This window comes from Scyliorhinus torazame, chromosome 11, assembly GCF_047496885.1.
Source record: "Scyliorhinus torazame isolate Kashiwa2021f chromosome 11, sScyTor2.1, whole genome shotgun sequence".
Classification (NCBI taxonomy): Eukaryota; Metazoa; Chordata; class Chondrichthyes; order Carcharhiniformes; family Scyliorhinidae; genus Scyliorhinus; species Scyliorhinus torazame.
This window is the reverse complement of record NC_092717.1, coordinates 30,444,317-30,466,716: the sequence shown is the minus strand read 5'-3', so window position 1 is coordinate 30,466,716 and position 22,400 is coordinate 30,444,317. Positions and strand designations below refer to the sequence as shown.

Here is a 22,400-nt window from a genome sequence, read left to right as displayed (position 1 = left end):
TAGACGCAGCTTGCGTGGTCCCAGGATGGGAACCTCTGCGGAGTCCAGGTAGGCCTCGAAGCACCGCAGCCTGTATTAAAAAATTTCCTTTGCCTCTGGCGTTCGTGCATCCAGTTTGAGCTTCTCTGGTTTTAGGTCTGCGTCTATCCTGAATCTAGTTTAGTCTAATAAATTGAGGTACCCTCAATAATGACGCTTAGAGATTAAACTGTAAAGAAGGCTTTATTAGACTAATAACTATGCTAGAGCTAGAGACGAGAGCTGACTGCTGCACAGCCCATGAGGCAGCCCTTTATGTATGGCTCCCAGATGGGCGGAGCCAGAGGCGGAGTCCCCAGGGTTCCAAGCCCGGTCTTAAAGGGGACATCACCTTACATTTAAAAAAAATATATATTTTATTGAAAATTTTTGGCCAACCATCACAGTACATTGTGTATCCTTTACACAGTAATATAACAATATAAATAACAATGGCCAGTTTTATAAACAAGAAATAAATAATATATAAACAAAAACAAAAACAAAACTAAATGGCAACTGCCTTGTCCCAGATAAATATTCTCCAAAAATATGTTTTAACAGTCCAATATACAATTATCTATAACAACAACCTATACATATTATACTTATATATTAACATCCCTGAGAATCCCTCTGGTTCCTCCCCCCTGGTTCCTCCTTCCACATCCTGGTGAGCATCAACAGCAGCATTACTTACTGCCATGCTATCTGTAATGGTTGCTGACTCTGAAACGTTTCATGCCTCTGAGGCATAACGCAGACGAATATGGTCTTGGTGTCTGCGAACAACTCTTCCGTGTTGCAGTCTCACAACCCAGATACTGGACCACTTTGGTTTAAAATTATTCCCGCTAGCCCCCTCTGGTTGCTACTAAAGTTCCTAATGCAAACCCAATCATCTGGTTTGAACTGCCACCTTTTGATGTGGTTGTCCTATCCCTCCTTTTGCTTCTCTTGTCTCTCGCTCACTTTTACTCTGAGATCTGGAGTCCACTTGAGATTTTGGTCTTCTACCTAACCACAATTCGACTGGAGGGGCCCCAGTTGTTGATTGTAGCGCGATACGATACAAGAAGCAAAATCGAGAGCTTTGAACTCAAGGTATCACCCGCCATTCTCTTCATCCCTCTTTCAGCCCCCTTCTTCAAACCATTCAAAGCTGGATGAATCGGCGCAGTGGGCACATTGGCCAATACCCTTCTTTTGCATGGATTCTTGAAATAGTCCACTTGTAAATGTGGGGTCGAAAATAAAAGCTGCTGTGATTCTGCCAAAGTTAGCAACCGACTGACCTGCTTTTCGAAAATGGTTATGAAATTTGAATCTTTGAACAATCGCCGATGGCTACGGGTTATGGTGATTCTGGGCCACTGCAACTGAAACTGCAAATGAAACCTACCCAAGCTTCCTCATCAACTTATAAGTCTTCATCTCCCACCCACTCAGGAGAATCAAAAGGCGTTTTGCCTCACCTTCTATTCCATTTACTAAAAAGAAATGCTGCAACCTCTCCACGTATTCAGACCAGTCCTCGCTTCTCTCATTGAACTCGCCGATTGCCGTGAACATAGCCATGGTGCTGTTAACTTGAAATTCCATCGAATAAATCCACTATGAAACTAGCTGCTCACTGAACACAACCACCTGTTGTCCCGCTGAGCATCAAAAAACGTTGTTTTCTTTTGTTGTCGTTTTCTAAATTACTAAAAAAGTAATAATTCACACAAAACCAGGAGCAGAAGTAAACTGTGGCTTTAATCAACTAGAACAGTGCCTGCCTGCGACTGATCTGTTAGTGGGAGCTGCCTACAGGGCGACTGCTCTTTATACCTCCCTTCAAGAGGTGGAGCCAGGGGCAGAGCCCACACAAGCCCCAACATGCTACACCATAGGTAATACCTTACAATGGTCCATAGGTGGAGCCCACATGGGCAACAGCGTAATACAGATATGCACATGGTGAATTGTTACAGCAATACATTCACCACATTCACCCCCTGTTAAAAAAATGAAGTCCGGTGGGGGTGAAGCGTTCATAAGTTCAGTCTGTCCGGTGCACAGATTGTGCGCTGTGATCGCCAAAGCTCTGGTATCGCAGCTGGCCCGGGCGTCGAACTCAGCCGTGCTGGCATCGGTAGTGAAGTCGCTGGTGCGCGGACAGATGTGGACTCCAGGAGCGTGTCTTCTGGGGCTTCATTCCTAGGGTCCGTGAAGGGGGAGTGGCGGGCGGGAGGGGGTGTAGGTGCCATGTAGGGGCGGGGGCGCTGGTCAGCATAGGTTGGGCGGGGTAAGATGGGGTGGCGCTGGTAGTGGAACCTGCGGGTGCCAGGTCCCGGAGGGAGACCGTATTCTGTCGGCCGTCAGGGTGTTCGATGTATGCGTACATGTATGTTGGAGTGTAGGAGCTGGACCCTCTCGAGCAGGGGGTCGGACTTATGTCTCCTGATGTGTTTGCGGAGCAGGACGGGCCCTGGTGTCTTCAGCCAGGACGGAAGCGAGGCCCCGGAGGTGGATTTCCTGGGGAAAACAAATAGGCGGTCATGAAGGGTCTCGTTTGTGGCCGTGCAAATTAGGGACCTAATAGAGTGTAGTGCGTTGGGGAGGACCTCCTGCCAGTGGGGAACTGGGAGATTCTTAGACCGGAGGGCCAGGAGGTCGGTCTTCCAGACCGTCGCGTTCTCCCTCTCCACCTGCCCATTTCCCCGGGGGTTATAACTGGTAGTCCTGCTCGAGGCGATGCCCTTAGTGAGCAGGTACTGACGCAGTTCGTCGCTCATCAGCGATGAGCCCCGGTCACTGTGAATGTACGTGGGGAAACCAAACAGGGTGAAGACACTATGTAGGACTTTAATGACGGTGGTCGCGGTCATGTCGGGGCAAGGGATGGCAAAGGGGAAGCGGGAAAACTTGTCGATGATGTTGAGGAAATATGTGTTGCGGTTGTTGGAGGGGAGGAGCCCTTTGAAGTCGATACTGAGGCGCGCAAAGGGCCGGGATGCCTTTACCAGGTGGGCCTTATCCAGTCGATAGAAGTGCGGCTTACACTCCGCACAGATTTGGCAGTCCCTGGTCATGGCCCTGACCGCCTCAGTGGAGTAGGGCAGGTTGCGGGCCTTGATGTAATGGAGAAGCCGGGTGACCCCCGGGTGGCAGAGGTCATCGTGGATAGCACGTAGTCGGTCATCTTGCGCGCATGTGCATGTGCCGCGGGACAGGGCATCTGGGGGTTCGTTGAGCTTCCCAGGACGATATACTATATCGTAATTATAGGTGGAGAGTTCGATCCTCCACCTCAAGATCTTATCATTCTTGATCTTGCCCCGCAGCGTATTATCGAACATGAAGGCTATCGATCGTTGGTCGGTGACGAGAGTGAACCTCCTACCAGCGAGGTAGTGCCTCCTACCAGCGAGGTAGTGCCTCCTACCAGTGAGGTAGCGCCTCCTACCAGCGAGGTAGTGCCTCCAGTGCCGCACGGCGTCCACGATGACGTGGGCTTCCTTTCCGACTGAGGAGTGTCGAATTTCGGAGGTGGTGAGGGTTCGTGAAAAAAACGCTACTGGCCTGCCTGCCTGATTGAGGGTAGCGGCGAGGGCGACCTCTGATGCGTCGCTCTCCACCTGGAAGGGGACGGACTCGTCCACCGCGCGCATCGCGGCTTTGGCGATATCCGCCTTGATGCAGCTGAAGGCCTGGTGGGCCTTAGCTGCCAGTGGGAAGATGGTGGCCTTGATTAGTGGGCGGGCTTTGTCCACAAAGTTAGGGACCCACTGGGCATAATATCAAAAGAACCTGAGGCACCTTTTCAGGGCCTTGGGGCAGTGGGGAAGGGCGAGTTGCAGGAGGGGGCGCATACGGTCGGGGTCGGGTCCTAGAACCCCGTTTTCCATGACGTAGCCGAGGATGGCTAGTCTGGTTGTGCTGAAAATGCATTTCTCCTTGTTGTAAGTGAGGTTAAGGGTTCAGGCGGTTTGGAGAAATTTCTGGAGGTTGGCATCGTGGTCCTGATAATCATGGCTGCAGATGGTGACGTTGTCCAAGTGCGGAAATGTGGCCCGCAGCCCGTACTGGTTCACCATTCGGTCCATTGTTCTTTGGAAGACTGAGACCCCGTTCATGACGCCAAAGGGGACCCGGAGGAAGTGGAAGAGGCGGCCGTCTGCCTCAAAAGCCGTGTAGTGGTGGTCCCCCGGGTGGATTGGGAGCTGGTGGTACGCAGACTTCAGATCCACCGTGGAGAACACCCGGTAGTGCCCGATCTGATTAACCACGTCTGCGATCCGGGGAAGGGGGTACGCATCGAGGTGCATGTACCGGTTTATGGTTTGGCTGTAATCTACAACCGTCCGGTTCTTTTCTCCGGTCCTGGCGACCACCACCTGGGCTCTCCAGGGGCTATTGCCGGCCTCGATGATTCCCTCCCGCAAGAGTCGCTGGACCTCGGACCTGATAAAAGTCCCATCCTGGATGCTGTACCGCCTGCTTCTGGTGGCGACTGCTTTGCAGTCGGCGGTGAGATTTGCGAAGAGCGGGGGAGGGTCAACCTTTAGGGTCGCGAGGCTACATACGGTGAGTGGGGGTAGGCGCCCGCCGAACTTCAGGGTTAGGCTCCTGAGGCTACATTGGAAATCCAGTCCCAATCGATGAGGAGCGCAGAGGTCGGGGAGTACATATAATTTAAAATTTGCGTACCCGCCGCCCTGTATTGCGAGGGTTGCGGTAGTGCACCCCTGGACCTGCACCGAGTGCGACCCGGAGGCGAGGGAGATGGTTTGATGCGCCGGGAAGATTGGGAACGAGCAGCGTCTCACCATGTCTGGATGAATGAAGCTCTCTGTGCTCCCGGAGTCGAAGAGGCAGGGTGTTTCGTGTCCATTTACCCGGGCGGTCATCATAGAGTTCCGGAGGTGTTTGGGTCGCGACTGGTCAAGGGTGACCGCGCTGAGTTGCAGGTAGCCGGCGTGGTCGGAGGTGCTGGGGCGGTTCCAAGATGGCTGCCCCCATTGGTCGCACGTGCCAGGCGGTGTTGCAGATGGCGGTCAAGATGGCGGCCCCCGTCAGTCGCACGTGTCGGGCGGTGTTGCAGATGGCGGTCAAGATGGCGGCCCCCGTCAGTCGCACGTGTCGGGCGGTGTTGCAGATGGCGTCCAAGATGGCGGCCCCCATGACTCGCACGTGGCGGGCTGCGTGGGCGAGGATGGCCAAGATGGCGGCTCCCGTGAGTCACACACGCTGGGCAGGCTGGAAGACGGCTGCCCCCACGGACAACACGAGGCCGATGACGCGTCCGGGGGTGGCGGAGCCAGCAGCCACACTGCGGGATCTGTGGGCCTGTGAGTCTGAGGGTCGGGCCTGCTATTTAGAGTTTTTGGACCTGGCCAGGCAAACTTTAGCAAAATGTCCTTTTCTCCTGCAGTCGCTGCAGTTCGCGTTCCGGGCCGGGCAGGGCTGCCGGGGGTGTTGAGGCTGGTCGCAGAAATAATAGGGTAGCCCCCCCATGGTGGGCGGGCAGCCGCGCGGCACAGGCCTGGGGTATTCTTTGGTCGGGGTTCCACGAGGGGGTCGCGTGATCGGACAGGAACGCATTAAGGCTTTGGAACGCTACTTCCAGAGAGGAGGCTAATTTTATCGTTTCTTCCAGGTCTAGGGCACCTTTTTCGAGTAGGCGCTGTCTCACGTAGTTGGACCTGACTCTAGCCTCGTAGGTGTCCCGGATGACGAGGTCCATATGTTGAGTGGCCGTAACGGCCTGGTAATTGCAGCTTTGTGCAAGGACTTTGAGGTGGCATAGGCACTCTTCCAGTGATTCCCCGGGATGCTGGCGGCGAGTGGTGAGGAGATATACCTCGTTCACGGGCCTTACGTAGAGGCGCACTAGCATCGCGAGGGCGTCTGCGTGGGTGGAGGCTTCCTCGAGTTGAACAGAGATTCGATGGCTCACCTGTGCGTGGAGGAGACTCAGCTTCTGTTCGTCGGTGATGGAAGGCGAGGAGGAGGCGGCGAGGTAGGCCTTGAAACAGCAGAGCCAGTGCGAAAAAAATCTTAATCGCCTCCGCGGCCTGCGGATCGAGTTCCAGTCGGTCAGGTTTGAGGGCCGATTCCATAGTGGCGTTGTAGTTGATTAAATTGATGCAACCATCGATTCACACGAAACCAGGGGTAGAAGTAAACTGTGGCTTTAATCAACTAGAACAGTGCCTGCCTGCGACTGATCTGTCAGTGGGAGTTGCCTACAGGGCGACTGCTCTTTATACCTCCCCTCAAGGGGTGGAGCCAGGGGCGGAACCCACAAAAGCCCCAACATGCTACATCATAGGTAATACCTTACAATGGTCCATAGGTGGAGCCCATAGGGGAAACAGCGTAATACAGATATGCACATGGCGAATTGTTACAGCAATACATTCACCACAATAATAAAAAATAAAAATAAAATAAAATAAAGTAACAGGTAAGGTATTATGCACCAGCTCAGCAGCAACTCTGTACAATTGGTGGTGGGGGGGTGTTATTCTCCTTGTTCTCTGTTCCTGTAGATGCCAAGTTTGTTATCGTTTCCCGTGCCCTCCGTCCGGCAATCATTTACCTGCCTCCTCCCCCCCCCCCCCACCTCCCTTGTTCTCCTCTATTGTTCCCTGTCTGTTCACTCTTCCCCCCCTCCCCTCCCTGCTTCTGCCCCCTCCCCCCCCCCTTGTGGTTTGCCTTTCTTTCCTCTTAGGTTTAGCTGTCCACACCCCCCCCCCCCCCCCCCCCATAGTCTATCTCTCCCTCTCATGCCTTGGCGACTTTCCCCTGATTCTTGGGTACCTGGCTATTCGTCTACTTCTTCGTTGGCCGCAAACAGGTCCTGGAACAATTGGGAGAATGGCTCCCACGTTCTGTGGAAGCCGTCGTCTGACCCTCGGATGGCGAATTTGATTTTCTCCATTTGGAGAGATTCGGAGAGGTCGGACAGCCAGTCTGCAGCTTCGGGTGGTGCTGCTGACTCGATCCTCTCTGGTGGGCCCACTACCCCGGCATTCTGCCTTCTCGAGCGGTTTTCCTGATCGTCTACTCTGCCCTTCAGGCTCCCCTGCGTTGTGCCCAGTCTCGCCAACCTCCTTCTCTAGGGCCGTGATCCGGTCGCTCATGTCAGTCAGTCCCGGCTTTTTCCAGCTCCTTAATGGTCACCTCTTGGGCTTCCAGTTTCTCCCCTGCTCTGCCCAGGACGAGGTGCACCTCCTCCAGGGCCTTGGCCATTGCTGCCTGCACTGCGGCCTCCATGTCTGCTCTGGCCTCTGCCTTGTTTTCCTGCTGATGTTCCCTCAGCACCTCGGCAAAGGCTGCCTTCCAGTTCCAGTTCCCCCTGGCACAAGGAGGAAAATGCTCCTGTCTATCGAGTTCTTTTTGTTGCGGCGAACCTTCTGTTCCACCGCTTCGTGCGCCGATTATCTCGTCTGAACAGGCTTGCCCACTGCCCCGTCTGCTTTTGGTGCCCTTTCTCCCTCTGCTTTGGCTCCCTTCTGGCATTTTCTTTTCCTTCCCCCCCCTTTTTTTCCCCCTCCTTTCTTTTTTATTACACCTTTTCCCCCCCCCCCCCTTTTTCTTTTCCTCTCCCTTATCTCCCTTAACACTTTTTTAAAATAAAACTCTTTTCAAGAAAAAATTCTTTCTCTTTAAAAGTTTTCTTTTCAAAGTTGTCTTTGAGAAAGGGGAAGTCCCCCCCCCCTCACTCACCCAGGGTCGAGAGAGAGAGAGAGGCTTCTGGTCGGGCCAGGAGTTCCCTCTTTGTTCCGCCGCCTGCCTCGTGGTGGTCGCTGCCGGGGGGTGGGGGGATCGGTACTCGCTGCTGGCTCGGTCCCCGCTTTGGTCTGAGCCACTGCTCGTCCTGCCCCGCGTTCTCCTGCCCGGGGGTGGGGGGGGTGGGGGTCGGTCCTTGCTGCTGGCCTGGTCCCCGCTCTGGTCTGGGCCGTCGCTCGTCCTGCCCCACGTTCTGCTGTCGTGCGTGGGGGAGGGGGGGATCGATCCGCTCCCGAGTGCTCAGGTCTCCCACTTTAATTCGTTTTGGAGTCCGGGTTCTTCTTCGTCCCCACTCTCTTGTTGCGGGGGGGGGCCCAAACGGATAAATTTGCGTGCTTGGGTGCAAGTTGTCGCCGAGGAGTGGGACGCAACTTTGTTCCCCCCCACAGGTGCTCATCCACCCGCGACCGCTCTCCAATAAATAGCAAAGTTTAAAAAAAAATAACAGTAACTCAGCAGAACGGCAGCTACAGCAACAACTATGAAAACAGGAGCAGTAGTAAAACAGGTCTTGCCTACAGGACACCTCTTGTATACTACAAAAGCCGGCCCAAAGCTTGCACATGCTTAGAACCCTCTACAGACGGCAGTAAAACAATCATACAGGAGAAAGGCTTATAAGAACACTCTGTACTGAAAATAATACTAGGTAACAGGGTCTATAGCATGTCTGCTCTTTCAAATAGCTAGCACAGAAGAATGGGCCAAATAATCTCCCTCCATGCTGTACATTTTCTACAATATAGATAACCCACTATGTCTGCCACAGAACCCCACACCTTCCTGGATTCTTGTGCAGCCAAACTGTTTGGTTCTTTTTGTTGGATGAATACTTGGTGCGACCGAGACTGCTATCCTTGTGAATCCTGTTTCTAGCAATAAAAAAGTACCAGACAAAAATAGAACTCAGGCAATAAGAATCTGCTTTTTCTACCAACTCACGTCACTAAAATATCGACAAGCCACTCTCAAGACATGGCATGACATATGAACTTACTCCTTCACTTCTTCTTTGTGCAGAGCAGTACTGGACCCTGTCCCCGTGCAAACCTTCTTTGGTGACCGTTTATTTTGTGGAACTTTCCTTTGGCGTTGGCGCGGTTTGCAAATCTTCTTTGGCTGTTTCTGTTAATCAATAGAAATAGAGATTAATACCAATCTAATTTAGTGGTTTGAGAGCAGTGCTACTATATTACACACACAAAGGCTCCACCAAATGGGGTTTATTCAGCTCTCACTCTCAGCAGATTCTGTGTTTGATTTTCTTTCCATCTCTTTCTTCAGTTTTTATTCCTATCATAAATGTAATGTTGCCCTTGAATTGTATTGCTGTCCATTGTGCTGTTATAGTGACTGGAAATAACATCATTCACTAGCAAAGTAGTATGGAGCCTTCACGGCGCCGAGGGCCCGGGTTGGATCCCAGCCCCGGGTCGCTGTCCGTGTGGAGTTTGCACATTCTCCCCGTGTCTGTGCGGGTCTCACCCCCACAACCCAAAAAGATGTGCAGGGTAGGTAGATTGGCCACACTAAATGGCCCCTTAATTGGAAAAAAAATTGGGCACTCTATATTCAAAAAAAATAGTATGGAAACTTACTGGATAGATTCATTGGCATGCAAAGTGACATGAATTGTGGTGTTATAACATCAAAAAGGTGATGTGAGTAGTGTAAGCTCCTGGAAATTAGAGTGTCGGAGACACTCTTCATCAGTGCACTCGGGTACAATAGGGGGCCTCAGCAAGGAACGCGCAGCTGAGGTCGCTCATAATAGCCCCATTTCCTGCACTGAGGAGCTCCACTCGCCAGAACTCCTCAGTGTAGCGAGAGATCAGGGCGGCATTTATAAATGGCATCCTGATCTCTGGAGCCTCCAACGTGAACCTCACCCTATGGGAGGGTATCCCTCCCTAACACCAGAGGAGGGCACCCCAGCCCAATTGCCACCGTGCAAAAAAATGCCAGTTTGGTACCTTGGCTGTGCCAGTCTGGCACCCAGGTGGCAGTACCAGAGTGCCAAACTGGCACTGCCAGTGTGCCACGCTGGCAGTGCCAGGGTGGCACCAGCAATGCCAGGGTACCACCCTGGCCAAAGGGCATGCACCTTCACTTGATAAAATACATGGAGCAAATTACACCAGTGCCATTAACCGGATTACGAGTGATCTAGATCAGTGGCTAACCCTGCTCCTCTGTTTGTTAGGGCAGATTGAAGCTATTAGGATGAACCCCCTTCCCAGGTTATTGTACCTGCTCCAGATGCTATCAATTCTGATCCCAAAATCTACATTCAACATGCTGGATTGTCCGATCTCCCATTTCATATGGCAAGGAAAACGACCCAGAGTGTGATTTAAAACTCCACAGCTTGCGAAGTCGGAAGCACGTTTCGCATTCTCACAATATTAAATTCTATTATTGGGCTGTGCAGCTAAAATCCATGAAACTTGGTTAACGGACAGAGTAGGAACGTGGGGGCTGAACTTGGAGAAACCTGCGTGCCGACTCCCATTAACAGCATTGCCATTCACGGGTAATAATTAGAGGGACTTCAGAACAAGTGGATGCACGAGATTGACCATGAATATTTGGAAAGAAATTCAGAAATTATTTGATTTACCCGGCTCAATCTTAGTTCTGCCCACTATTGGGTCCATTAAAAAAATTCACACCCTCCATGCATGATGGGCTTTAAGAAATGGCTTTCGGGGCTTTAAGAAATGGTCTAAATATGAGCTCGCCTTCCTTCACCCGCTATTTCATCTTAATACTCTAACATCATCTGAACAGATCAGAGGGGAATTTGGCGTTCCAAATACTAATTATTTTTAGACACTTAGAAATAGACAATTTCTTTTAAAACATGAAGACCTAAACAAAGTTACAAGTCCATCTCCAATAGGGCCATGCTTTGCAAACATTCAACGAGGTGCCACTGGGGGAAAAGTAATATCCTGTATATATCAGACTTTGCTCTCCAGGTTGACTCAGAATTCCTTATCCATTAAAGGGAAATGGTAGGTGGAACTGCAACAGGACAGACCGATGGAAGACTGGAACAAGATCTGTTCTGAGGCCCACCTTGTTACTTGCTCAAATGCTTGGAGAGAATATGAATGGAAGCTGATTAGTCGGTACTTCAGAACATCACCTATTACTTCCTCCCATGGACGCAGTTGCTGGAGAGACTGTGGGGAACTAATTGGTCTTAATTACACACATTCTGGTTATGCCCCAATTTAGAGGAGTATTGGGATAAGATAGTCAAAACATTGACCAAGGTATTCCACATGGACATCTCAGAGGCTCCCCTAACTGCTCCATTGGGGACAATTCTAGATGGAATGGGAGGGAGAAATATAATTATCTTTTCAAAATTTTGCTTATAGCTGCCATTAAAGACATTACCCTCAAATGGCTGAAACCCACATGCCCAACCTACGAATCTTGGTTATCTAAGGTCAGAGATCTACTTCAGATGGAAAGAATCACTCATGCATTACGTTTACAAAGCGAAAAAATCTTTTGAAGGTGGATCCCAAAAATGGAAATATTATTCACATGAACTAATCCACAGAGAACACCCACCTCCCACCCCCCAATCTCCACCCCAACCTAATAACACATGTCCATACATGCAACTTGAATCTTGAAGTGCCTTAAAAGTGCCTTTGTAACATTGTTTCTTTTACATTTCTGTCAATAGTATTGATGATTAATGGATTGTACAACTAGAATTCATTTGATTATGTTAATCTTTTGCATCTGTTTGATGTGAGATAAAAATAGAAAACAATAAGTTCAAAAAAAGATGTTTTGTGGATGACCGTGATGTAAAGATCAAATGGATGCTGTAAGAATAAAATAAATAGCACAAGGCTAAATCGCTGGCTTTGAAAGCAGACCAAGGCAGGCCAGCAGCACGGTTCAATTCCCATAACAGCCTCCCCGAACAGGCGCCGGAATGCGGCGACTAGGGGTTTTTCACAGTAACTTCATTTGAAGCCTACTTGTGACAATAAGCGATTTTCATTCATTTCATTTCATAGGGACAGGAGTAAGCAGTATGGTTCCCAAGCCTGCTCTGCCTTTCAACAAGATCATGACTGACCCGATTGTGGCCAAAGTTCCTGTCTGTTCCCCACAACTCTGTAGCTCCCTTATGGTTAAAAGATCTGTCTATCTCAGCTTTGAATATATTAAACAACGCAGCCTCCACCAGCCAGTGCTCATAAGTGTTTGGAGTAAATGAATTGCAATTTGTAAGATTTTGAGCAAAGGCGACTAATCCACGGGAGTGGTAACACTGACCACTAGGTATCTTTTATGTTAAAACAAACTTTAAGTTAACAGAGAACCAATCACATTAGCAACACGGTAATAGCTTTCCAATTAACAATTGAAACAGTTCTTAAATAATAGGGGGGAAAAAACTTTAACTCCCTATCTACATCTGCCACTATATATTCCAATTAAGCAGCAAAATACAGTTCAAACACCATTTGTAGATAAAGTTAACAATCGGAGTTACTTACTTCTCCGCACAGACATTTGGAGACCCTTTCAGGAAAAACCTGAAAATCCTTGTCTTGTCAAACTAAAATCCTATGGCAAACTGAAAAACTACAGACAGACCTGGCTCCTCCTATTAATTACATCATCCCAAACATAAAGCATTCTCCAGTCTCCTCCCACTAGGATGTCCCATGACCTGCTTAGATTGGATGAAACACTATCCCTCATAAATTAGCTACACCTCAGGGAACCTTCTAAGCATAAACAATGTTCCATTAGCCATCTCTCTGTAAATAGGTTAATGGTTTAAAATAATGATGATCTCACGTTTATGACCCCTTAATGACAGTTTTAGCAGACATACTGCCTGTATATTTGAACCCAAGATTTCTATTAACAACCCAAAATATAAAATATAACAATTTCCTACATTCATCACACCAATTCAGTGACCGCATTGCACCTGGCCAGTTTGGGGCGTGCCAGGTGAATAGCGGGAGAGGACAAAAGAGAGATTTGTGTCAAGTACGAACCATTTTGAGTTTCACCCAGTCCGCTCCCGATGGATAGCTCCGGATCACGCCCAAAATTGGCAAGAATATCATGAACCCAATTTGCATGCATTTCAATCTCATTAATTAATGAGATTGAAGTCGAATGCAGCGGCCTCCCGGGAATTATCCGACTCCCCAGCAGCAAGTCAAGCGAGTGTCATTTAGTATTCCTTTTCTGAAACGTGAAGCTGGCGCAGTAGATACAGAGCAGGAGCGAGTAGTCCTTTCCATTTTCTGGTATGCAGCTCAAGGGCACTGGAGCTGCTGCCCAGTGCACGGGAGGGGAGGGGGGGCTTCAAGGGATTGGGTTTGGTTAGGGGACTGACCAGGTTGGGGGTTGCCCCTGGGCCACATGGGGGGTGAGAGGCTTTGAGTCTGAGAGGCCTTCAAGCCATCTTTAAATATTGTGGAGACCCATAACAGGGGCGACCACAGATTCAGCCTGACTGCCCCACCAGACTCTTCCAGGACGGAGCCCTGCTGTGGCTTCCCTCCTGAAATTCAATTTAATTTCCTTTGACTGTGAGCAGCCTCTAGCTTCACAGCTGAAGGCTACTTCAAATGAGGAATTAACCGTGTTAGTTGTGAGAGCACTTCACGCTCCTGAACTCTCACGTCCCTCCTTGAAGGCACAGGTGCCATGTCTCAGTGGATGATTAGTGCACTGTTGCAAACTTTGATACCTGAACAGTGTGCATATACCCTCGGAGCGACAGCACTATAGAGGCAGCGGCCAACAAGCAAACACTAAAGAGCAGGGTTTCACCACTGAGGATCCTCTCGCGGCTAAAGCGTGAGTGTGTGGATGAGTAGAGGACAGCTGATCACAGCCTCCCTAATGTTCCCGGCAGAGGTCTGGGGTCTGCGGCCTCCTGATGTGGCCGGAGGCGAATGTGCAGAGCAAGGTTTGTCGGCACAACTGGCTCACTGGATGCCACCCAGAGAAGGCGGGACAGTCATGGTAAGGGTGGGGAAGGCTTGGGGGATTTGAGGATCCCGGGATGGAAGACCTAACTGATTGTGGGTCTCTCTCCTTCTCCAATTCCTTCCAAATATAACAATGTTTACTGGATTTGCTCCCGTGGACACTGCCCTTATATTGCTTGTGGCAGCTGAGGCGGGCAGACAGCGTAGAAGGCAGCAGCGACAATGTAGGCTGGAGGCAGCAAGGGGTCACCACATACCCAGAAGACCCGATGGCCCATCAGGCTGAGGAGGGACCCAGAAGGGAGGCCAGTGATGGCGCAAGGTGCACAGGCGTTGTTGGTCACTCAATGAGCTGACGGACACCATGTGCCGCAGAAGACTGCGTCGCAGCGGAGAGACAGTACGGCATCTGTGCCATGTCCTCGCCTGGACCCCATGGAGGAGGAGGATACCTGCTCCCGGTGGCTGTGAAGGTCACTGCACCTAAACTTTTACGACACCGGGTCATTCAAGGGTTGGAGCGGGGATCTGTGTGGCATATCACAGTCACCCGCCCACAGGTGAATCCGGGAAATGGCTGATGCTCTGTACCCCCGGGCATCAGACTATATCACCTTCGAACTGGACCAGGCCACCTAGAGTTCCTATGCAAACTCTCCTTGGAGAGCTTTGAAACAAGGAGTGACAATGCCTTAGGTGCACCAGAACAGCTAACTATTCAGTGTGACACAGCCTTGCCCTCTGGAGAGCAATGGTTAGAGCACACAATATCAACTCTTTCACACTGTTGGAGGAAGTTCAATGGCTGGGTCCCAAAACCTTTCTTCTTTGCCCCTTTGTTTCTAGTCTATACTGAGCACTGCTGCTCCACTGACACTCTTAAAACTCCAATCACTAAACTAATCCTTCACACACAACTCTGCTCAATGACACCGACAGCTTCCTATCTCATGCCATGACCACAAAACTCCCCTAAACAGAGCAACTGTGCTGTACGGCCAGAAGCTTTGGCTGGGATTCTCCAACCCTTCGCTGGGTTGGAGAATCCCCGGGGGGGAGGGGGGGGAGGGGGAGGGGGGGGGGACACGAATCCCGCCCCGCCGCCCTGACGCCGCCTTCCCTATTCTCCTGCACCGTTTTTCGGGCGCTGGCGGGATTCCCACCGCGCCGGTCAGGGGCTGTTGACGGCGGCCCCCCTGGCAATTCTCCGGGCCCCGATGGGCCGAGTGGCCGACGGGTTTTGCCCAGTCCCGCCGGTGTGAATTACTCACATCACACATGGCAGGACCTGGAAGGTAAGTGTGCGGGGGCCGTCCTGAGGGGGCGAGGGGGGGGGGGGGGGGCAGGGTGACCCGACCCCGGGGGGGGGGGGGGGGGGGCCCACGGTGGCCTGGCCCGCGATCAGGGCCTACCGATCGGCGGGCGGGCTGGTTCCGCGGGGGCCTATGTTCCTCCGCGCCGGGCCCCTGTAGGGCTCCGCCATATTGCCCGGGGGCCGGCGCGGGGAAGGGAACCCCGTGCATGCGGGGAAATACGCCGGCCGTTCTGCGCATGCGTGAACGCCGCGTCGGCCCTTCGGCGCTGGCTGGAGCTGCGGTAACCACACCGGCGTCCACCTAGCCCCGTAGAAAGTGGAGAGTTCCTCACTTTCAGGGGGGGCCATTGACTCCGGAGTGGTTGGCGCCGGTTTTCACACCAGCGTGGGGACATAGCCCCATTATTGGAGAATCCCGCCCTTTGTTCCTCCACTTGGGATATATTTGAATCATCTCCTCTTCCACCATTGCTTTTGCCAAGCATTCCATAACTGCGAATCAAGCAGGGGAAGTGGCTTCAGGTGATTTTCCTCAGCTTGCTTGAAACTGAATGTTCAGTTAACTTAAGTATGCAGACATGGAAGGTGTCTAAATCTCGAGTATTAGTGCTTAGATAGCCGAGAAAGGCAGCGAACGCAGTGCAGGGAGAGAACAGGATGAGAGGCAGAGACCTGGTGCAACAGGAGCTTATAAACCTTGCTGCTGCTGGAAGTGTCAATGCGATTGGTGCATGAAGCAAGTAACACAGGCACGAGGAATGGCAGCCAGAACAAAGAATCAAGTGCCAAACATCAGGGGGGTGCATCTAGACTTCTCCATAGCAGACAGATGGAGCACGAGGGTCGGAATCCTCCAGCCGTTCGCCGGGATTCTCTGGTCCCGCTGGCAACGCGCCCCCCCCGCCGTGCAGGATTCCCAGTTGTGTGGGGAAGCTTCAACAAGAATTCCCATTGACAGCGGCAGGAAGAGAATTCCGCAACCGGCGAATAGCTCGCCGCCTCCTGCCATCAAGAAACGCACGGCCAGGAGGCCAGAGAATCCCGCCCCAGATGTAACTTGTCTTGGTTTGGGGGAGAGTTGGCGAGCCAGGCCCATGAAGAATGTAGCACATGTTTTGTAAACAAACGTAGCTGCAGCAGCGAGTCCTTCCTCCCTGTCCACAAGGATTCTTTGTCGTGCAAGAAGAAGTTTAATAACCCCACCAGAGCAACCAAGGCAAGTTATCGGCTCCCTGACCTTTCCTTGCAGGTGCTCTGTACATGTGGCACTTCTTCCTTCATTGCCCACGTGGTGGCAAAGGAGTGGGAAGTTAAAAGTCAGGATGGATGGAGGTTCTGCAGAAGTCAGCTCTGACTTCCCAACATGCAGGCTCAGGATTTTGAGATCCTGATTTTAAAAGGAGCATATTGGTTGAACGGCACATTCACATGGAGACACTGAGGAGCATCTACGACCTCTGAATTGGATGTTAGGGTTCAATTCCGTCCTCAACCTGAACATCCACGATGGGTACAACTCAATGTAACATTACCGTGGGCAGCACGGGTAGCATTGTGGTTGGCACAATTGCTTCATAGCTCCAGGGTCCCAGGTTCGATTCCCGGCTTGGGTCACTGTCTGTGAGGAGTCTGCACGTTCTCCCCGTGTCTGCGTGGGTTTCCTCCGGGTGCTCCGGTTTCCTCCCACAGTCCAAAGATTTGCAGGTTAGGTGGATTGGCCGTGATAAATTGCCCTTAGTGTCCAAAATTGCCCTTAGTGTTGGGTGGGGTTACTAGGTTATGGGGGTAGGGTGGAGGTGTGGCTTGGGTAGGGTGCTCTTTCCAAGAGCTGGTGCAGACTCGATGGGCCGAATGGCCTCCTTCTGCACTGTAAATTCTATGATTATCTGGAGTGGATATGGCACCGTGAGTATCCATAGCGAAGTCTGTAGGATGATAAAAAGGTGGAAAGGATCCTATTCTCCATCTGAACTTGTTAAAAGGCAGCTTGAGAAATCTCTCCTTAGTTGCCAAAAGATTTTTCGAACCGCTTCAGTTAAAGTTGACCTTTTAGACCAGGTTTACGGGTGTTCAATGGCCTGCGGACTCAAGCCCTTCCTGGTTTGACAAGTTATGCCCTCTTTCTAGGCTAAGTCAGGGTCAATCCTGACCTAGACATTGGGGTTTGCAGACCAGCGGCATTTGCCCTTAACGTGCTGTTACTTCCACATAATTTCTACTGGAATTTAGCATGTATTTTGGAACAAATGCAGTTCTGCGGGCGGCATTTTGCCATTTTTGGGTGAAGTGTCATCTCAGGCGGGAAAAGCAGAGGGTATGATTCTCTACCCCCTGAGGGCTGTACTCACCTGTGCGTCTCCAGGGGGTTCTGCTCATCAGGTGCACGTCGTGGACGACCTGTCGTGATCCATGCCAGCATGCCTCCATGCCAACGTGAATGGATAATTTAACGTGGCGGGGGTGGGGTGGGGGGCTATCAGGCATAAAGTTCTGATATGCATATTTAAATGGATGCAAATGGGGATCCCGACTTTCCGGGATTCCTGTTATGTCATTGGCAGGGGTGGGGTGGCGGGGACAATTGATTGGCAAAATCCTGCTCGCGTAAAAGCCATTTTGGGACTCCCGCTCAATTCTCCGCCTCCTCCGTCATTCCCAGCACCCTAAACCGTAGTGGAAAATCGTACGCATGTGGCCGATGGCTCAGATTCTGCTACCCACGCCCCCATGCCAAAACTGCACTCCTTTTGCAACAAAATATCTCTCAGCACCTCAGACCTAACATCGGCAGAACAGAAGAGTAGAAAAAAAAAGAGTGGAGAAACTGAAGTAAAAGAAGTGTTTTGCTTGCGTATAAAAGTTTGCAACTATACCACTATCCTCTTGTCCACTGATGCCAGCCTTCCTTGGCAGTGGCAACAGGGATATCTTTGGCATTTGTACCACAGCCCACTCAAATGAGCAACTTCAAACCTGGAAAGATAGGAAAATATCCATTGGAAACAGTGAAATCCAAGGTCCTCTGGAAACAATTGGAAAAAAAATTGTTTGACAAAGTTTTCAAAAAATAACTTTTAGAAATTACTGAATTGGTAACCAGCTTGTGATACCAACCTGTTTTGGAATGCATTCTACCGTGGCAAGGTTTGGCGGTATCATAGCAAATGGGCCTACATCAGATTTAGGTCTCAGCTGACGATCTTCCCAATCTTTCAGGACAATACCCGCTGGTCGTATGGGAAATCCTTGATTAATACAGTACCTCGGACCCCTGAAATTGTTTGAAACAAAAATTTGAAAATGAGTATTTTCAGAACAATATATATATGTGTGGAGGTGCCAGTAGTCATTAGGGTGAAGATTCAGGTTTTTAAAAAATATCTCAGTTGCAAGATTTGCCGGGGCTTATTTTGAGCTGGAATATCTGACCATGCCCCAATGACTTCTAACAGTATAGGCAAGATGAACAGTCGAAAGGCTCGTTCAAAAGCAGATTTGGATTCACCTCAATCCTCACTGATGATAATCAACAGATAATGTATTTTAAATGTTTCATTTTGCTTTGTTTTAATGTATACCTTTCAAACCTAGTCCTGTTGCAATCATGGGTAAACCATTTCATAACTGGAGCAGAAAGCGCAAAGTACAATTTGCAGTTAATAGGTTCCGCTTCACACAATATATTGCTTTTTAAAATTTTTATTTTTTAGAAATTTAGAGTACCCAATTTTTTTCCCAATTAAAGGGGCAATTTAGCATGGCCAATCCAGCTACCCTGCACATCTTTGGGTCGTAAGGGTGAAACCCACGCAGACGCGGGGAGATTGTGCAAACTCCACACGGACAGTGACCCAGGGCTGGGATCGAACCCGGGTCCACGGAACCATGAGGCAGCAGTGAGGCCACCGTGCTGCCTCACACAATATATTGTTGAGATATTAACAGATATTAAGTACAGTTAACCTGCATTTACCAGGGTTGTGCCTGTACTCACCAATATAGAAGCAGAGGTGTCACTATGTCCGACTGAATCTGACACAGGTTTTCCACAGTCCACTGAGAGACAAATGACAGACACAGCTTTGCACGTGTCTCTGCATTCATACAGTATTCACCACCATTAAACAAATACCGATTCCGTATCTTGTTCAGGTAGCTTTAAGCCATAGAACAAAAGACAATCAATACTTTGTGCAGAACAAAGCAACAAAAGACTGGAGAGCAATTTTAACAAACAACATCATGCTCAAGAATGACAAACACGGTGTTACAAAACAACACAAATCCAGATTCATTAAAAACAGGTCCTAGCCAAATCTCATTTTAAGTGTATATTGACTGGATAAACCAGAGAAATAATCAAAAATTTCTGAGGAACTATCGACTTTAAAAAATTGGTATAATTTTAAACCCAGTGCATTGATAGTTTGTTTCACATCACCTTCCTGACCAAAACTCATCACGGATGGATAAAACAAAAAATTGAGAAAAAACTGCTCATCAACTCTCATCTTCCGTGGCCAACACGGTGTAAGTGCTGGGAAATGGGTTTAGAGTAAATAGATGCTTGATGGCCAGAGCACGCTGTGGTAAACCACTGTTAGTATATTATATGTATTGTGGTAAATTGCTACTGTATTACATGTAATGTAGTAAACCACTGCCTGATGGCTCCGCCTCCCCTCGGGCTCGGTATAAAGGTGGCTGTCCTCCGGCCCTGCCCCAGTTCGGGATCAGAGGCCAGGAGGCTTTCATTTTAGCTTATTAAAACCTCAGTTTCGTTCACTACCCGTCTTGTGATTAATTGATGGCACATCACACGCATGATGGGCCGAAGGGCCTCTTTCCGTGTTGTAATGACTCTGTGCAGTAAATAGAGCTCCAGAGCTGGCAGCAGCAGAACACGATAGGAGATCCAGAGCAACACTTACATGATCCATGTATCTTGACACAAAGTCTCTTTGGGTCTCCCCTATTTCTAGCTTCCCACCTCCCCATCTCCTCCCACCCCCAACCCCATTTAGAAAGTACCCTGTTCTATCCAATCTATGTCCAAAGTATTTAACCTCACATTTGTCTACACTGAAACCAGTTTGACACAATTTTGCCCATTGCATCCAAATGACGGGAACTCCAAGACCTCCCTCAGAGTTCATAAGCTATAAGAGCTTCATTGGGGCTGGCTTAGCACAATGGGCTAAGACAGCTGGCTTGTAGTGCTGAACAAGACCAGCAGCGCGGGTTCAATTCCCGTACTGGCCTCCCCGAACAGGCGCCGGAATGTGGTGACTAGGGGCTTTTCACTGAAGCCTACTTGTGACAATAAGCTATTATTATTATTATAAGTGTCCGTCTATATTCTATGACCAACCTTAAGCACCTTGGCAGGTTTGACTCTGTTAAATGTTCCCTCTAAGTGCAGTTTTTGTTGTTAAAGGGTGCTACCTGTGAGAGTGCTACCTACTGAATTCAGTTGACATTTGGCTCAAAGTCTGAAGCAAACAAAACCCGTGCATGATTAATATCACAGGTAAAAGGTGACATGGAAAAATCATTTGTTTTTCAATTCAACGGTGAGCTGTTTTGTAGAAACAGTAACCGGGTTGGACCCCATTTTCTAAAAGCTCATGTTTAAGTTAGTGAGATGAATCAGCGACTAACCTTTGCCTCTTTTTGCCATCCTTGATCACCTTTAATTTTTCAATATCCACCCACAGCCACCAGTATTTCTCGCCAGCTGTTCCCTGGAGGAATTTCTTGAATTTTTCGATGCCCCTTTGGTTCCTGAAGTTATAACTGTGTCGTGGTGTCACGTAGCAGACACCGCTGATATCTCGTGCCCCATTCGAAGCCCCTGATTCTGTACTTTCCTCACCCTTGCTGTCAGAAAAAGCTGGAGACTGGACTGTAGATGATTGCGAAGTTTGAGAAACACTGGACTGTGGTGCTGTGTGAAGGTCCATCTTTGGACCGCTGTCCAAGGGAAGATTCATTTCATCAGGTTTGCTGGTTTCTGCTCTTTGAGCTGCTGCTATATCGCCATTTGTGACCTGCTCGACATGCTTTCTTGTTTTATCGTCAATGCGGACCTCCATTGCATGTGTTAATGCTTTATTAACTTTGGGATCATGTCCAGCTTTGGTCTCTGGCTTTTCCCCAATGAAAATTATTTCTTGCCCCAGCAGAGGGTACTCGGGGACGAATTCAAATATTTCATCGTCCACCACGAGTGGTTTAGAAACACCATGAGTGCAACTATGTTCTGCTCCCTCTGCCTTTCCCCGGTCAGGTTGCTGTATGCTGCCTTGGTTTAGCTTCGTTTCATTTTCAATATCTGACATAACTTCATCCGCTTGTGAAATACCTAGAACAATTCAATATTGAGAAATGTAAGTCACGGGTTCTAGAAAGACGCAACACAGAAGGAGGCCAGAGGCTATCTTGCCTTTGCCAGTTCTTTGAAAGACCTATCCAATTTGCCCCACTCTTCTGTTTTCAATAGCTCTGAAAATGTTCCTTTCCATGTATTTCATCCAATTTCTTTTTATCCATTGAATTTGTTCCCAGCACCTTTCCAGACAGTGTATTGCAGATCATAACAACTCACTGTGTAAAGTCTAGCCTCAGATCACCTCTGGTTCTTTTGCCAATCACCTTAAATCTGTGTCCCCTGGTGAACAATCCCCTGTTGCGTCAAATGGTTTCTCCGCATTGACTCAATCAAAACTCTTCCATGATTTTGACCACCTCTATCAAATTTCCTCTTAACCTTCTCACCTCTAAGGAGACCACCGCACTGTTGCCATTTGTAGGAAAAGGGTAAGAATTCACTGGCAAAGCAATGGATTATTTGACACACTCCATTTCTCTCCAGGACAATCTTGGGAAGTAGCCATTTCCACTAATTGTGGCAGTGGGGCTGCAGTGACGGACAAATCTGCAACCGGAGACTTATATTGTCTGGTCTGGAAACGGGTGTTCTGCTGATTAAACTAAAGAATTTCAAGGTGCAGTGAAGTACCAGCCGGACGTTGGATCCACAGTGGGTCAAAGACGGAGAGATAGGGAATATATAACCAGTAATTCATTCAGGCAATGTATAAATCAGCAATTCGGAGCCTGCATAAAAAGATCTTGCAATAAGTGAAAGCTAATAAACAAATTATGTCATCAAATTTCACGAGAGATTTATAGTCATTACATAAGCTCATTTAGTAACTAATCGTACTAAATTTAAAAACCAGTAACGAAATATGACAACCATTTTAATGCACCATTTCTTTCAATGT

General features: G+C 49.4%; 1 protein-coding gene across 4 annotated transcripts in view; it reads right to left on the bottom strand.

The window, feature by feature from the left end:
- The window catches only part of LOC140385213 (regulator of G-protein signaling 22-like), a 198,201-nt gene that overhangs the window by 97,130 nt on the left and 78,671 nt on the right, over window positions 1-22,400 (bottom strand). For all 4 annotated transcript variants that reach the window (XM_072467116.1, XM_072467118.1, XM_072467117.1 and 1 more), the window contains exons 8-11: window positions 20,773-21,475; window positions 19,106-19,267; window positions 18,226-18,382; window positions 8,798-8,925 (exon numbers count right to left, since the gene is read on the bottom strand). In XM_072467116.1, coding sequence (XP_072323217.1) covers window positions 8,798-8,925; window positions 18,226-18,382; window positions 19,106-19,267; window positions 20,773-21,475 — 1,150 coding nt within the window. The remainder of the gene's footprint in view (window positions 1-8,797; window positions 8,926-18,225; window positions 18,383-19,105; window positions 19,268-20,772; window positions 21,476-22,400) is intronic.